This window comes from Halyomorpha halys, unplaced genomic scaffold (genome assembly GCF_000696795.3).
Source record: "Halyomorpha halys isolate HHAL.00 unplaced genomic scaffold, Hhal_1.1 Scaffold111.1, whole genome shotgun sequence".
Classification (NCBI taxonomy): domain Eukaryota; kingdom Metazoa; phylum Arthropoda; class Insecta; order Hemiptera; family Pentatomidae; genus Halyomorpha; species Halyomorpha halys.
Window position 1 is genome coordinate 1,934,755 of NW_027109684.1, and position 18,336 is coordinate 1,953,090.

Consider the following 18,336-nt stretch of genomic DNA (forward strand, 5'->3'; position numbering starts at 1 on the left):
CTGCACGTCGATTTCGACTATTACAGCACTTACAATATATATATATATATATATATGTGTGTGTGTATTTTTACCACCCAGAAAGCTACATAGACTGTGAGGTTTACAAAACTATTCACAAACAGAGATCTCATTTGATGAAATCAAAAGTCCTAGATCAAACTTGCACCCTACCCCTACCGCCTGAAACCCAAAATTTGGAAATTTTCACAAAATTAGAGAAAACATCAGCTCAGGACATCGAATCGCAGCCTTCTACCTCAAAAATCTGGGATCAATCTCGTCAAGAATGGACAAAGCTGGACATAATCCAAGTTCACCAACAAGAATCACCATTCTTGACGTCAGGCGCCTCAGACTTCTCAGCGTATGCCTCAACCTTCACGTCATCAAAATCCTTCCCTTCATCTACCCTTACGGGTAAACCTACCACTACAACGTTCCATCTCGCCCAACTGTCTCGATAACCTCCTCGTCCCAAATACTACAAAAATCCGACACAGCTCCGCATACATCACGAAGAGCCCAGCCCCTACTCAGCACTCCTAGTCAAACAAACCATCCATCACAAGCTCCTGATCAATATCATCATCAATATCAATACCAAAATCCTTCCTGAATGATCTTCAAGAGACCATCACACCCCTGATCAACCTTCTAACACGAATCCTATTTAATCTCCCACGATGAGCACAAGGCTCCTAGCTGTCTTATGGAGTGCCTACAAATAGCCTACAAAATCACCGTACCAAACTCGAATAATTCCTACACGATAAACACATTGACATAGCCCTACTGACTGAAACTCATTTCACTCAACAGACATACTTTTACATACGTGACTACATCACTTATAGATCAGACCACCCAGATAACCCTTCCCATGCTGGTTCTTGCATCCTTATCCACAAACCCTTATCCCCTTTCAATCCAACTGATGCAATCCAATCAACCTCGGTAATAATTTCGACTTGCCCTTTCCATGTTACATTTTCAGCTGTATACTTTCCTTCTGGTACTAACCTTTCTTATGACCTTGATTCCTTATTTCGAACCTTCGGGACGCGCTTCATTGCTGAATGAGACTATAATGCTAAATACCAACGATGGGGGTGCCGAACAACCAACTCCCGTGGTAACATCTTATCCCGCGTTTCCACCTCCAATACTTATGCCATCCTCTCGCCCAAAAACTCTACTTGTTGGCCAACATGCCTAAAAAAACGACCGGATATCCTTAACATATTTATCAACTCCCTAATTTCATCCTCTCAAGCCATTGTTGAATCCCTGGATGACCTTTTATCAGATCATAGTCGAGTTCTGATTTTTTTACATTCAAGCTTTGTACCTATTCCCTCCGCTCCTTCATTAAAAACGGGAAGAGTTGACTGGGAAAAACTTAAATGAGACCTCAAAACCAAACTGGACTTAAAACATTCGACTGAAGACATTGATGAAGCTATTGAAAAATTCACATCATCAATAAGAACAAGTATAACTGACAACAAATCGACTAATAGAGTTAATGACAAACAAAATAATCTGCCACAGCATATTCGAATCTAATTAAGGGAAAACACAGAGCAAGATCGAAGTAGCATAGGACCTGGTATCCAACTGACAAAACGTATTGCACCAAATTGACCAATAAACTAAAAGTGGAAATCAGAAAATACAAAATTCAAAAAACTGTCGAATTTCAAAGATTTTAACCACCCACTTCTCATTAAATCCCAAACCTGGACAAGAACTGATGTAGAAAAATCACAAATATTCGGACAACACCTCTCTAAAACTTTTATTCCACATCCTGATATCCTTAACCCAATTTACCTTGAATTTATTGAAGCAGAACTAAATATTCCGCTTCTAATGACCCTCTCACCTAAAGAATTTCATCCTTCAGAGATATCTAATATCATTACCTACCCGCAAAGCTCATGGGCACGACCTAATAACATCCCACATGCTACAACTTCTTCCTCGGAAAGCTATCCTATTCCTTTAATAATGTTGATCTTACCCCTGTAGTACAGATCCGCTACCTTGGGCTACAGCTGGAAAACGACTAACCTGGAATCCTTACACAAGACTGAAAAGACAGGAAACTGCACGTCGATTTCGACTATTACAGCACTTACAAACGGTCCAAACTTCCAATTCAATACAAAAGACTGATCTACATGACAATAATAAGACCTATCTGGACATACAGAGTTGAGCTTTGGGGTTTCACTTAACCTTCGAATTCCTCTCTCACCCAATCCTTACAATCCAAAATCCTCAATGTCCCTTAATTTGTCACAAATAAAATCATACATAAAGACAATTAATGTTCTCTATGTAACGGATCTATCCCGAACCAGATTTGAATCTTTCCACTATAAATTCCTTAACCACTCAAAACCATCAATTTCTATCAAGCAATCTAATCTTGCTTCCTCTTTCCGGACAATCCTCCGAGGAGTCGGAGAAGAAGGTGGCCTTGAGATCTTATATTGTAATAATATTTTTAGAGTGCTACCAATAGTATAGGATAGTTTCTCTACATGCGTGTAGCATACCATTATGATATAACTTCACATTTAGTTGATGTATTTTATGTACACTTGTAAATATCAATAAATAATATTAAAAAAATTAACAAAAAATTATGTATTTTAGACATAGGAAGCAAGAAAGAGACAGAATGTTTTTGTTATAGTAGGAAGTACCCTGAAGACGGAGAACGACTCCGAAACGTCAGGGTAATGTAAATATTTTTTTAAAATACAGAAAACGTTTAGAATGGAGAAAATCACTAAATATTTATATAATGTAAATTGTAACTTTCGGGATGGAAGATTGGAGTATAAACAAAATTATTATTATACTGGTAGTTGGATAAAACAAAACAAAATAACTGAATTTGCGTCTACTATCAAAGACTTAAAGATCGTTAGCAAACTTAAATTAAATCAATTCTCTAGAGGAATTGGTTTTAACTTTGTCTATTAATAAACAACCACATAGATATAATAATCAAAAGGAGAATTCTGACGAAGATTTTAGGGACTAGAACCAACAGTTATTTTGAGTTTAAAATTAGACTCAATGAAGAACTGTATTTTTTTCATTTTTTTTATTTATTTATTTATTGATAGTTACAACTGTATCAAAAATACCACAAGTAAATTTGATCTGAACTGTATTTAAAAATTGAAAAATTGACTGATATTATGAAGATAAGAAGACTACAGTTTTATGGAAATATTCATAGAATGAACAAGGAGCATTAAAGCAGCTCTTTGACCTATTAAGAAATTACAAATCCAAACCCACATGGATTCGAGAAGAGGAAAATGACATGAAGAACATCGGCATGAACACAGAGATAAAACTGACAGAACACTATTTCGAAGAACTATACAAGAGGCAGGTTTTCGGGAAAGGATAAAATCGACTCGTAAGGCAATGGACTCAGGAGGAGAAGGAGCGGCATTCTTAGAGGATGAAGGAGATGTGGGCCCGAAGGAAACATGACCAAAGTTGATTTATTGTACCCTCTAAAGGGGTTATTCGAAACAAAAAAAAAAAAAACTATCACCCTCTTATAGTGAAAGTTATCTCAACTGAAAAGTACAAGACTAATATTGGTTTTAGCAAATATATTGGAATATCGGGTTAACGGGGTGGCAGTAATGCACTGTGCCACTAACTCCAAGAATCCTGGTTCGAATCCGGCTGTAGCAGATAATTATTTATTCTGCTACTACAGCTCTGAGTCAACCCTATGGGGTTAGGGTGCTCCTGGAGCCCACCCAGCCTCATAAAGTGGATACTTTCAATTGGGTTAAAATATGGCGGTCGCACGTGATTCTGTCCAAATAAACTTCTGGCATAACCGTTGTCGTACAAAGTATTGAACCCCTGGCCCTTTATGAAGCGGTACAGTAATATTAAAAAGTTTCCAAGACCTATATTAAATTAAAAGTAAGCATTGCGAAATAATTTTTTGTTTCATTACAAATTACAGAAAACATTTACGCTATTGGAAAAGAATCTCTTACAACTATTTACATTACGGTATATGGAGAATATTAAGAGATATTCAGTCAGTATTCAGTGAATGTAAAAATATTTAATCCTCTCCCCTTCTCCTTTAAAATTATGAGTTTATGTTTTAACATATCTAGTTTCCATTAACGAAATAAAAATTCCACTCGTCTGTCATCCTCTTTTCTTTAAAACTACAGGTCGATTTCCTCCACCAATAAAATGATCTTTGGAATATATATTTTATTTTATTTATTTATTTTTTGTGATTTTATACAATGTTTTTTAGAAGGTGATCTTTAGAATTCAATTTTCAGTATGAAATTCTTTTCAAATTTAATAAAAAAAACTTTGTGTTCTTAAACATGTATAAATACTTTTTTCCCAATTATTTAGAAATAGTGACTTGAATTTCTTCGAAATTGCTTGGTATTATAACTTAAGCACATAGCTATACTATATTATTTTTATAATTATCATTTTTTAACGGAAATCTCTTCTCCGTCTATGTTCTGCTGTATGAGATTTCACAGGAATAAGATTCAAATTGCATTTATTTTTTACTTAATGCGTGAGTTAAACTAGTTTTTTTTCTTTTACCGGCTCCCCTGCTTAAATAGCTAAGTCTTGGTTCCGACAAGAACGGAACTGTTTAGTTCAACTGTATTTCTTAAGTTTATTTATTAAATATATGAAAAAAATGTACTTACACAGCTTTCACAAATAATGGCTCAATTATTTCAAGAGGGTATTCCATGATGAGTTTTCGAAAATAGCTTTGATGAAACTGGACTAGATACGAGGAAACGAAACCATAAATCAATATTAAAGGTTCATTAGATAAAAAAAAAACTTTATGAAGAGAATTCTTTAAAAATCTCTCTTCCTTAGAAGAGTGCTAGAGAACTGATTCAGTTAGAAAGAACTAGAACAGCCTGGAGATAGCCTTATCGTTCCTAATGTCGGACCTCTCCGCTCCCGCTCTTCTATTTACGGTTCGTCCAAATTACTGTGTTATCGAATGGACTCCCTTTGGGAAACCTAAACTCACCCTCCCACCACAAATTCAATTTCCCCGCAGGGGGTGATGAGGGGGTTTTAATCAGACCTCTCTGCTACCACTGTCATTATCGATCACTGCTTGATTAGTTAACAAGAGCCAAGGAGGGAGGGGTAGAGTCTTCTGTCACAGATATCTTACGCAGCACATTACCTTCCTCTTGTTAGGAAGTTATATATTGCGGGCATTAAGAACTTCATTTATCGAAATAAAATAAAAATATGTAACTTTAACTTGCAAAAGGACTATCAAGATGTGAACATTTTTATTATGCTCTTTTACTTTTGACTGACCTTTACTTACATTTATAATAATGGAAACCATCCTGATACCAATGCGGTATTCCAAAGTAAAAATTTGCGAAATGGAATTTCTTATAAATAAATATTTTTAAGAAAAAAGAAGTCAGGTTCGTTTTAATTGATATTTAAATAAGAGTTTTTAAAAATTTAAAATTTTGGATGATTTTTTCCCGTTCAAAAAGCATGATTGTTGTGCTCTTTGAAATGTTTTTAGTTATAAAGATCCGACTTTCAAATTACGTAACTTGGAATTAACTTTTAATTTAATACATTTTACAGATATAACTAGGGATGTGAATTGTAAGTAAAAATCGAAATATGTGTTTATTTTTACAGAAATACGTCTTATTTCCAATAACCCGTCAAAAGAGATATTAATATTATCTGAATAAATTAGTATATTGTTATTGCTAGAAAACTTAGTAATTTTCACTATATGATTACTTAGAAGGTACAAGAGAATAAATTACAAATTTTACAAATGAAACTTGATATTACTTGATTAATTATAGTAAAAATATATATTGGGTAAAAAAAGGATAAAATGATGTTAGTGAGTTAAGATATTTTTATTATATGCTCCTTACTCGCTTGAATATAAAATTTAATGAATTAGCTTTCTTCTCTAAACAAGCAAAATATTCTATACTAAAAGGAAAAGCGGAGACTTCAATTTAAAAATCCTGGAATAAGCAAAATACTGTAGTACCTCCCCAAAAAATAATAACTTCTTAATTTTTAAAATAAAGGTTTTAAAAAAGAAAAAAAATAGATTTAATTATTTCAGTTATTTTAATTCACTATCCTTATCTTTTTAGTCAATAAATTTGCATGTGGGATGGAGCTCTTAGCTTTCAAAAACCAATCATCGTCGATTGTGTCTCAAAATCAAATTGCATCAACCTTATAATTTCACGTCCACAGAAGCAATAGCTGCATATACTTCTCGAAAGCTTTTTTTTTATTTTAAGGCTTCAATATTCAATAGTGAATTCAATTCACAATGGGTCATTATTGCCTTGATTTCAGAAATTTTTTTAATCATAACTTCCTCAATTTCTGAAAAAATTTATAAGTCATTATTGCTTTAATTTTCGAATTCAAATGTAAAATAACTTGTGAAAAATGGGAAATTGTGGTTTGAATTGGTTTAATTTTATGGTAAAGTTTTGAAAAAGTTTTCCACAGTCTGTTTGGTATCTTGCAAAATTGATTGGAGGTCTGCTGGTAATTCATAGAAAGATTTGAGGGAGTCGTGTGCTCGGAATTGAGTTAAAATGTGTTTAACGGTAAGTCGCGCTCCGCAAGTCCGGTATCCTGGAGAATGGCGGATCTTTAGATAACCGTGGGTCAGGCGCGTATTTATTTTTTTATTTATCCCCCTCCCTTGCCATTTCTGGCATACGGGGTGCGGGAGCGGGAGTGCGCGCTGGGATTGCGCATGCCACTGCTCCCAAAGATCACCAATGCTTCTTACTGATTGAGCTGCACCTTGTCCTCTGATATCCTAGGGGAGACGTTTCTTCTGGTTTCCTTTAATGTATTATCAGTAACATTTGCCCACATTTGTAGCTATGCCAATTTATTTCTCTGCTTAATGAGGACAATGAAGTTATTTACAGGCACTCTGCGATGTGCAATTTCTTCAGAAATCGTCACTTTTGCTACCCGATCACCCACTTCTCTACCGGCTATTGCCCATGGAGCCAAGCGAAAAAAAAACTAAAATACTGTTTCTATTGGTGAACTTGAATGATTAATTGATTGATGGTTCAATGAATAATTGATCTTTTGATATAGCTGGCCTGTAGGTAAAATATTTTTCAAACTAAGAAGGACTGACGATGAATCTGTACAGGTGACCTCTATTATCTCTGAAAAACATTTAAGCTCTAGTAAATTGCAACCATTTCAGCTGTATAAGCTTTAGAATTCCAGATAAGCTCAACAATCATCACACGCACTTTTTATCCAGTAAAGATATCTCAATTCTAAATTAATGAAATCTTACTCATTTATTTCCCTATCTTGGATCGTCTTGAAAGCTCTTTAGAGAAAATTCATATAATTCAAACGTTCGTGTGATAAACTAGTCTACCGGAATTTACGGTGCTGTCTTTGAAGGAGCAACGATAAAATAACGTATGGAATTTCTCATAGCGATAACTACATAAAACAAAAGAAAGATGTTTCTCAGCGTATTGTTTAATGTATGGAAGAATATTCTAGAAGGCTGAAAGGGTAGAAGAGGCCGGCAGATCAGTGTATTGAGAGGAACTGCCGAAGACACAAATCAATAACCAACGTTCAATGCGGTCCGATGTCATTTCTCCGTTCTTGAAGAAATAAAATATCCAAATATATTACGAAAAATATATTTTATTTTTACTTTTTTTAAATTACAGTAAATAAGATGAATTTTTTAAAAACATTTTTTGGAAAAAAAAATTGTTCTGTCATTAACTGCTTCAAGCTAACGTCCTATTGTTTTATTTAACAACTTTTTATTTTTTTTTTACATAAATTAAAAAATATGTTGATAATTTAAAAAGCGAAAAGAACTTTGATTAATAATTGCTATGGAAATAAGGGCAAAGTGCAATCCAAAGTTTAAAGATGAGTGGAGTACGTTTTGGCTACTATTCATACTAATACTTACACAACAGGGGAGATTAACTAAAAATATAATTGTCTTACAGTAGTTCTCTTTAAAAATTGTATTGGTAAATTATCTATATGTAATTGATGAACACAGGATGCCAGTGAAAAAAAGTTGCTCTGAATAGTACAAAAACTATTATACACCAAGGTTTCGCCATACTTTGCAGGGCTTTATCAGTGCTTAAGTAAAACAAGTTACAAACTTTGTCAAACACCGTCAGGGCAGTAAGAATATACAGTTCCATAAATGGATATGTAAGCCTTGTCAAAATGGAAGTTATATACAAAATATTTTAAAATGAACAAAGAAAAAATTTAAAGAATATACAGAATATATATTAACTAATTTAAACTCTATATTTATTTAATTAATTTTTACATATTCCTTTAATTTACATAGTTCATTTTTAAATTTTCGTATATAACTTTTTTTTTATAAGCTTTACCTCTGTGTATCGTTTTATATGACTTTTCCATAAAACTGCATATTCTTATAGTCCTGCCATACTTAATAATGATTTCATCTTGTTTTAGTCAGCCATGATGAAGATCTACAGAGTGGGGTGAAATGTTGGTATACAATAAATAGTTTTTGTACTATTTTGAGCTACTTTTTTTGAAGGCCACCCATCAACCATCACGCTACTTTAAAACTTTAAGTTTTTAAAAATTGAAGACAAAAATATTTTCATTTATAGACGACATGTTCTACGTTTCGGCTTTCATTTAATCTTCAGGAACAGAAATTTCATTGAGTCTGTACTGTAGTGTGCAAATATTTGTTCCTGAAGATAAAGTGTGAGAGCTAAAACGTATAAAGTTTTGTTTATACATTAAAATTAGTAAAATATTCTCCCCTTTAAATTTAACAAATTAACCTTCACTTTAAATAAATTTTGTATATTTAAATTTTTTTAGTGGTTTGTCCTTATGTTTTCCACATAAATTTCGTTTGTTATTGCAATTCGTCACATAATTATCATGAGTATCAAATAGAGATGTACACTTCTTGTTTTGGAAGGCTGAAGCTATGGAACAGGTCAGCAAAAAAAAATTAATTAGATTTTTCAACTTGTTATTGTATGTATTTAACAAAAAATAACATAGTATTGTGTGCCAGAAAAGGGAAAAAATACTTCAGGATTACATTAACTTTGTAAATTTCATTCGTCTAACTTTTACATAAAAACGTTTACTATGAACTGTTCCCTTCTTTACTAAAATTAAGAAAAGTAGCGTTATTTTTAATAAATGATATTTAAAGTAACAGAATAATTAAATATTTACAATTAATTTATTCGAAAGCACGTAGCCTTCAAGGCGTCCCCAGCTTGGCACTTCATTACTCAATCCGACAAATGGTTTATATAATCATTTTTCTTATTCTGATAAAGATCGTTTTAGATATATACGTTTTTATTTTTCTTTAAACGTAGATTCGTGCCTTCTAAATTATTTGTAGACTACAGTGTTCATTAATTTTTAAATATTTTATAATGAAAATAGTTTATTTAAATTTAGGAAAATATTGATAGATTCTACCAGAATTACTCGACCAAACCCCAGCTCATGGAATGGGAAAATGCCCAAACAATGCCTGCACCTTATCACCTGCCTATACAATAATATGAAGAAGAAAACAGCCGAACTGATGGAGAAGAAACATTATTCATGTTTTCAAGAAGTGTGTTGTGTAGATAAAGAGGGCTCTGAAAGGTTAGTAGATATTCAAGCGTGTGATGCGACTGAAAAGAAAACATTAATAGTGGATCTCACGATAAGATTCAAAACGAATTACCTTGGCTGGTATTGTCAACTCAACGAGTCGAAAAGAGGAGGGGGAGTAATTCTAGTTTTCTCTTTTAATATTTTCTTTTGGACCAATTAATAAGCTGTGTATTAGCAATCCAACACAGTTAATATGATGTGTATTAGCAATCCAACACAGTTAATTAGCAATCCAACACAGTTAATATGCTGTCTATTAGCAATCCAACACAGTTAATATGCTGTGTATTAGCAATCCAACGCAGTTAATATGCTGTGTATTAGCGATCCAACACAGTTAATATGCTGTGTATTAGCAATCCAACAGAGTTTATATGCTGTGTATTAGCAATCCAACACAGTTAATATGCTGTGTATTAGCAATCCAACACAGTCCAGCAGCCGCTCAGAATGTTTTCTAGCTCCTCCCCCTTTTTATTCAATCCTGTTTACAGTAACCCGTGTTTTGAAGAAAACGATTCCAAGAATTTTCACCCCATTCAGCTCATTACTTAAGGGGAAAACATTAAATATTATTTCTTATCAGTTAGTCCTATAAGCCGTGATTTTCGGTTTGATGGGACAAACATTAAATTTTGTAGAAAAAAATATGTTAAGTATTTTAAATAATTATCAAAAGAATAATTAGCAACAGTAGGTTACCACGATAGAGATAGTTTTCCTCTTAGGATGTGACTGAGAAATTACGAAAAGAAATCCGACGAGATAGTACTTGTGGCTGTATCAGTTCTGCTTTCCTTCCAGTTGTCCAATGAATTAGCATTTATCTATTTTTAACAGTAATAGTTTTTAGTATGATGGACGGGATTAATGATTTTAGGAATTATTAAGGGTTAGAAGATTTTTACTTTAATAAATAAATATATTTCAGGGCTTAACATATTTTTATAAAAATATCAAATAGAAATTGAAATTTTATCTTGATGAAATGTCCCTTAGCCATTTGAACATAAGATGATGTATGTACCCCTTGCTGTAATGCAACCAAGATTGAGCAGAACTAACTCAGTCTCATTGGTTTATCAAACATGGTTAGTTCCGGCGATGCATTGCAATTCCTTGGTAAGAGAATTTAAGTCTGACTTCTTTAGCTTTCTACTGTCTATTGAAATTTTACAACAATTTTCTAAACATCCCTATCAAAAAAGTAATCCGAGGACCCATCCTTGATAATGTTTTTGGAATATTAAACATTTCCTAATCTTTTCTCCCATGGTGAAGTCCCTGCACAAAAACAATATAAAATTATTATCCTTACTCACCTAACTTTAAAACAGACACTTATACTGAGTATGATTTTCGATGTATGACGTTTTATAGTTTCACAAGAGGAGATAGCACAAAAAAACAATGCAAGGCTTCCTGGCAAACCCGCCCCTCTAAAACTCATAATATTTCTTACCCTTCATTAAGATTAATAACATTAGCAGTTCATACATATATAAACATGAAATGTATGATATATCCTTCTCCATTTGATTGCCTTGTGGCATTATAAGGTGTTGATATGAGTCCAGTTGAAGTAGTTTAGTCTAGCTGTAGCCTATTGGAACGCCATGAAATTAATGGAACGAGAAGACTAAAACTCCACTTTAGCGACCGTCTTACATCACTTTCGAAACATTTACTTGCAATGGGAACAGGAGAGTTAAGATAGTTAAATCGAACAATGTTTAAAAAGTGGCTAAAATTGAAAAAAAAAACCAGCGTCACCAACGTTGTTATGTTTGACAAACATGACACATTGGGTATTGTTCTTCACCACATCCAATCGCTATCATCCCCCCTGATACAGCACTGACCTGAACTTAGCTTAAAAAGACTATGTAAAATATTGTAATTAATTTTTTATGAAAATGGAAGGACAATAGAATTTAAAAACAATAAGCTAAATGTCTAAACTCTTATTTTGAAGATTTGCCAAGAGAAACTTATTATAATACAAAAAATATCTCTTGGGAACAAACCTCGAAGCATGGCTCTGAATCACACACACATCAGAAGAAGTATGATCATAATTTATTTATTTGAAAATATTAAAAATCTATTGGATTGCCAAATTTTATGAGGTCAACTTTGTACTGTAAAAACTTTAGTTTAGAGTTTAGGGAGCTGTTTTGGTTATGGGCCATCAATATTGTGGAATAAAAGTCAAGAATATAATAATTTATACTTTACATATATTTCTATTATAGGTTAAACAAAGCAATTATTGGATCAGAGAATGTATCTACACAATGATGAGATAAAAAAATGAGGAAGAGAACCCAAATAAAACAGTATTAGTGCAGCATGCATCCAAAAATAAACATAGTTTTGATTTTAAAAAAACAATTTTACACTGAGAAAATAATATTTTTATATTATTAATATATTTTTATATATGTCCGAACAACTATAAATCAATTTCTTTTAGCAAATTTCATGAAAACTACTACTCCTATAAAAATAAACGTCATTAACTATTTTATAGCTCATTAAACTAGCTTTAATGTGAGTGCTAATAGACATCTGACGTCACATAGTTCCTCAGATACAGATTTCTCAAAATAAATTAACTAACTACTGATATTTCAGTACGTTCCATACAACATTTTTTTGAAATGTTGCTTTTTGAAAAGCTATATCTCGAGAACTATTAAACGTAAATATATTAGGGCTTACATTAAATTTACTCAACTTTAAATGATGCTCTCTTAGATTTTCTATTGTTGTTAGTAGTTTTAAATATATAGAGCTCCGAATAAATTTATTATGTTTAAAGTTTTGAAACAGCTGCCTTTTTTTATTCCCTCTTTCTATATTTGCACATGCATCAATTTTGACTAGTAATTATACCTAGTTTTCAATTAAGTAATCAAAAATTGGGGTGAAATAACTGGATTTTTTCTTCTCTTGGGCTCTTGTACTATATTACGTCTTCACAGCTATGGTCTATTACAACAATAATGTACGTTAACAAACATGGCCTTCAATTTAAATAACCTAGAATAATAAATAAATATATATGCTTGTCTGTTATGTAAATAATGTAATAAAAGATTAAACGAACTAATAATCGTGTTTAAAACGTATAATTCTCCATAATTAAAGGGATTTATCCAATTAACTGAAGCCAGAACTCGTATAATTATCTATGAAATTGTGGGGAAGAGACTGAACGATAAATATGAAGCTCTTTATAGCTTTTACACCGGCGATATGCGCTCCCCTCCCCAACCAAGCCCCAAGAGAGATAAAAACTTTTTAATTCAATTTTGAAGAGCCCTAAGCCGCCCAACTCTAAATTAAATTCACAATTTGCTCAAGAGGGCAACAGCTTTCTTTATGAGGACTCATTAGGCCACTTACTGTTTCATTAAGGATCCCACTCTTCTTTACGTCTCTTTTCTTAAAATCTTACTTACTTTAAAACCCCTTTTTATTGCTTCAGGAATTTTTTCAACTTTTTTATGAAATCTTTTTAGTAAGCATGATTCTGGTAGTTTTGATGTGTTGGGATGTAATCACGAAAAATACCAAAATCAGAGAAGTCTTAAAACAATTTTTTAGTAAGCTGCTTTGCTTGAGGAGTGGAAAATCTGACAGAAACAAAATCTGGCCCGAACATCACTTATATATGTATAATCGTTTAAACTTTCATTGGAAGTGTTTGAGACATAAAAAAAACCTTCAATAGCTTTATAATTTTTTTTTACATACTTCGGTTTTAGCTTTTTTGACAAAAGTCATTTTAAAATAAGAAAAGATTGATATTTCATGGTATTTGTTTGAATTAAGATTTTATTTATTTAACTTTCCCCTTTTTTTACGATATTAAATGTATTAAACGTACCTTGGTTCTTAGCTGTGTGTGTTTTTTTCCTATAAAGAAGAGACGCACACGGGAAGTGAAACAAATTGTAACTGATAATGTGGTTACCCCAAAAGGAATTAATTCCTAGAGTTTAACCTTTATATGATATATAAATATCATATAAAGGTATATAACCTTTATATACCTCACAGGAAAATGTAAACAGTTTAATATATGTATACACCAGTAGTCTAAGGATTTGTTTAAAAATCCCAATAGTAAATCACTCGTAAAAAAACATCTTTATTTTTTATTTTTGTCCTTTGAACAATGCACTTTGTGCCTGTTCGAATCCGGTCTAGGGTGTTGACTTTTTTCATTGAGTGGTGGCCCTACCAAATGACAAACTTTGAACCCCAACCATAGTTAGGCAGTACATAACTCCAATGGGAGTCTTGGGCGAAAAAAAAAAATAACAATTTCTCTCACTAAATATTTTTAATATGCTATATGCATATATTAAGATCCTTACATGTATAAATTAACTTTTACGAATGAGGGAAAGATAAGTTTATTCCGTAAATAAACAATTTATAAAGACATTTGAGCCACATTTTCCGATGCTGACTGTATTTATAAGACAGATAGCTACTTAAAATTAAAAGAGAAAACACCCTACTAAGTGTCCGGCACCCATCGATCGCAGCTGCAAACTGAAAGAAGGGAAAGACGAAAATTGAAAAAAGGGGTTGAGAATCTTTATGAGATCATATTTGTCAGGCTGAGGAAGAGGGAGATGGCATGAAATTCAAAGGATCTTGCGAAAACTTATAAAGAGAGGATTCCAAATATGGGTGAATAATTTGATAAACTTTTTATCATAAGTACTGAATATTGAGAATTATTGCTCCTTTGGAGCTCTTAACAAAAATCAGGAAGTTTGGGTTTGTATCACACTTTGTTTTATATTTCTCATTCTGATTGTTCGTTGTTTATCAAATGTGGAAAATTATTTAACTAGCTATTGAAATATGAAAAACGCCTTCAAAATTGTGGCTTTTGATCGTGATTTTCTCAAAACCTGATTTGAGATTCCTCTAACCAAAGAGGTGAATATTAGGAATCGTAATAGTTTATTCTCAATAATGAAAATCAGAAACAAGTTTTTTGAGAATTGATTTTATGTCAGTAATTCAAGTTTATGAGCGTTGTCAAAAAATTTCCACTAAAGAAAGTCAATTATATATTTTTATTTTCACATACAGAGAATCTGTAAAAACCAATAAACAGTTAGATAGGCACGCGTTTAAGTTTTTAGGCAGGCATGATTAAATAATTGAAAAAACACAACAGTACCTTTAGTTCACAATTGCACAAATTAGATAGTTATATTTTTTTGGAAAATCCGTCACTAAATATCAAAAATATAGGCAATATGTAAAATTCTTGAACGATATATTAAAATAAATAAAAAGAAAAGTTTTTTGATTGGAAATTCCTAACAATGTTTTTTTTTTAAATAATCTAGTTGAAAATAAACACATATTGATGGATTTTATGAATTCAGGATTAATTTCTACTTATGCTTTATACAATGATTATGCTCAAGTCTTAAATAGATATTAATTGTTATAAAATTATAATTATTTATAGTTGCAGAGGAAGGGGCATGCCTCCAGCAGCGCAACAACAGAAAGTGCTGCAAGAGCAGCTGGACATCCAGCAACAAGCTGCGCATCAGAGCACGCAGCACAGGGTAGGCTTCGTACCGCCTCCACCGCCGAGGAATATACCGGTCAGTGAATATATAATATTTTTATGCTAAAATACATTCAGTATGTGTATATTAAGTGACTCCTGCTTGAAGATAAAACGTTTTAATTAACAAGTATTTTAATAATGCGGATGTTTTCATTATTAATATTTTCTGCATCAATTAGATAATTGTTGGGGCGAGGGGCATTTCGAGACTGAAAAATCGACCTCTTCTCCAGAGAAAAATGTTCGCTGGTTCGGCTTACAAAATATAAAAAAACGGAGGACATGAAATGAAAATCACACACACACAAAAAAAAAAAGAAAAGAATAGAATAAAAAAACCTTCCAACTGATTCACAAATTTAATTAAATTAAAATATAAGCACTGAAAATAAAAAATGAATTGTAATGTAATAAAAAATAAGAGTCAATTGTGAAAATAAAATATTTGGATATATGTACCTACAAAATTAAGAGAATTTTCTTAATACAAAAAAAAAAATAGTATTTCAGTTTGTGAGAAAATCAATGAAGTAAACAAAACAAACACAATACGAGGCTCGATGAAAGAGAATGGGTGGAAAAAAGTCACTCACAATAGATGGCCGGGGGTGTCGATATGCGCATACCGTTTATACTTCTCACTTACACTCTCATTCGAGATTAACGTCTGTCGTGAACTCAATGGGGTTGTCGTTTCGATACGTTGGGTGAGGGTCACTAGTAAAGTAGAGTCCCGAAAACCATGTAGTCTGGTGAGTTAAAAAGTCGGTGAGAAAAAAAACACCAGATGGGTCCAAGCCTGCCACGGTAAAGACTCCTTGTTGCCGACTCTAGACTCCGGACTGCCTTATCAGTCCGCATACATGCACTAATTCCATTGCAGCTCGCACTGTTGTATGTGCCGAGCCGCAGCGGTGTATGTATATTATACACGCAACACAACAAACTTCCTTAACTGTTCATGATTTACGTAATAAATTAAATATAAATTTAAAAATCCAAACAATGTGTGGTTAAATTAAATTAAAAATTAACTTATAATTAACAAACAATAAAAAACCACTTGGAAGTAAAATGAAACTAAATTAAATAAAATAAAATACTCTTCTTGGGCTTTAACAGGGACTTATTCATTAATGTTCCACTAAGAGCCACTGAAATAGTTCCACCCATTGATAAACCATGAAGTTATTATATTTGAAAAAAGATTTTTAATAAATTTATTTATTTTTTTATTTTCATGATTGTCTCGATTCATTCCCATTTTTCCAAAATAACCTCAAGATCAAACACGAGTAATATTTAAGTATTTAAGAAACTACATCAAAGCTCATAAGTATTAAACTAATATCAGAAAGACTTATAGAAGTTGGAAGAATTTGAACTTTGTCATTCTTGTGTCAAGGAGTAATTAACGGCTTGGCTAGAGAGGGCTCCCTGAGTATAAGTAAAAGAGACAGGGGTCGGAAAGTTTTCACTAAAATTAATTCCAGTTTAGGGTTCCCCCCTTCCAGAAATATCCTAATTTAGGAGAGTTCAGGGCCAACTTAATATAAGTAGCTTGCCATAGCTCTCTATAACCTGTTGATCTATATTAACTTTATACCGCTGCCGAAAATTTCGGCTCTATTTAATTATTGTACCTCAAATTGATAACTTTATCAGTGTGTATAAAGAGTTAAATATTAGGTTTAGCTCATTATAACACAAAAACAAAAAACGTAATAACAACTTACTAAGTCTATTTGGCAGTAAATATGCTCTAAAGGTAAAAGCAAACATTTTTGAGGGGAAATGCCTTTCACTTCGGTCTGTTTTTCGCTTATTGAGACAATTGGTACATATGATAAATAAATGTATTTATTATTCCCATATTTTATAAATAATACATTGTAAATGTACATTGTATTTAGATGATCCATTAGTCACAAAAACAAATAAACATCCTTTTTTTTTAATGACAAGTAATAAAATCTGCCACACTTAAGGGCTAAAGTACTAGAGATGAATATATGAATGTAATCATTCATACTATACTGACGAAAGTAAAAATAAAATTAATAGAAATTAATGATAAATAAAATACATTCATCTCAAATAATATGAATAAATAAATCAAATGAAAGAAAATAATTAGGTCAAGAAAGTGAAAGTTAACCGATTTTATAATTAACTACCTTAAACACTTGCAAGCACAATATTTATGTCTTGGGAACTCGGAATCCTCAATGGGAGATATCGAAACTCCAGGAGATCCCAACGCATTTCTCTATACCGCATTCCCCCATATTAAAAACCAGAGAAGAAAAATATAATTTATAACTACCTTTATATTCTTAAATAATAGATAAATAGGTTATTTTTTTCAATATTTATTACTTTGTTATATCTATTTATTACTTTTTATATATTTATTATTAGATCTTTTGCATAAAAAGGTAGTCTTTCTTGTTTTAATTATTTTATTTTGTATCACTGAAAAACAATAACAACGTTTCGGAGATGTCTATCACGTATCAGGTATCTATAACACTTAATCAATATATCACAATTTCTTTTTTAAAATTTAAAACAATTACCTGATTAAATTTAAATTTTGTTTTCTCCTTATTAGTTCCACAATGCCAACAATAACATATTGAAATAAATATACTCGTATAAAGATAATCTGGTTTCAGGAAGGTATTTCAAATATTCTTATTTAAAATATATTGGTTATTTAAATTACTACAATTTTATATTAGTGACAACAATATGTAATTGATAGCAATATAACTAATAACTAATATAATTAATAAGGAAAAAACAAAATGTCATTTTGAAAGATCTTTTAAACAGGTAATTGTTTAAAAAAAAAAAAAAGAATTGTGATATATTGATTAAGTGTTGTGTGCATAGGATGAATCTTAGAATTTGTTTTAGATACCTGA

The 18,336-nt window shown here is 31.9% G+C and overlaps 1 protein-coding gene across 1 annotated transcript in view; it reads left to right on the forward strand.

The window, feature by feature from the left end:
- Corin (corin serine peptidase) overlaps window positions 1-18,336 on the forward strand; it is a 224,334-nt gene that overhangs the window by 164,731 nt on the left and 41,267 nt on the right. The window contains exon 3 of the mRNA XM_067047823.1: window positions 15,299-15,440. Coding sequence (XP_066903924.1) covers window positions 15,299-15,440 — 142 coding nt within the window. The remainder of the gene's footprint in view (window positions 1-15,298; window positions 15,441-18,336) is intronic.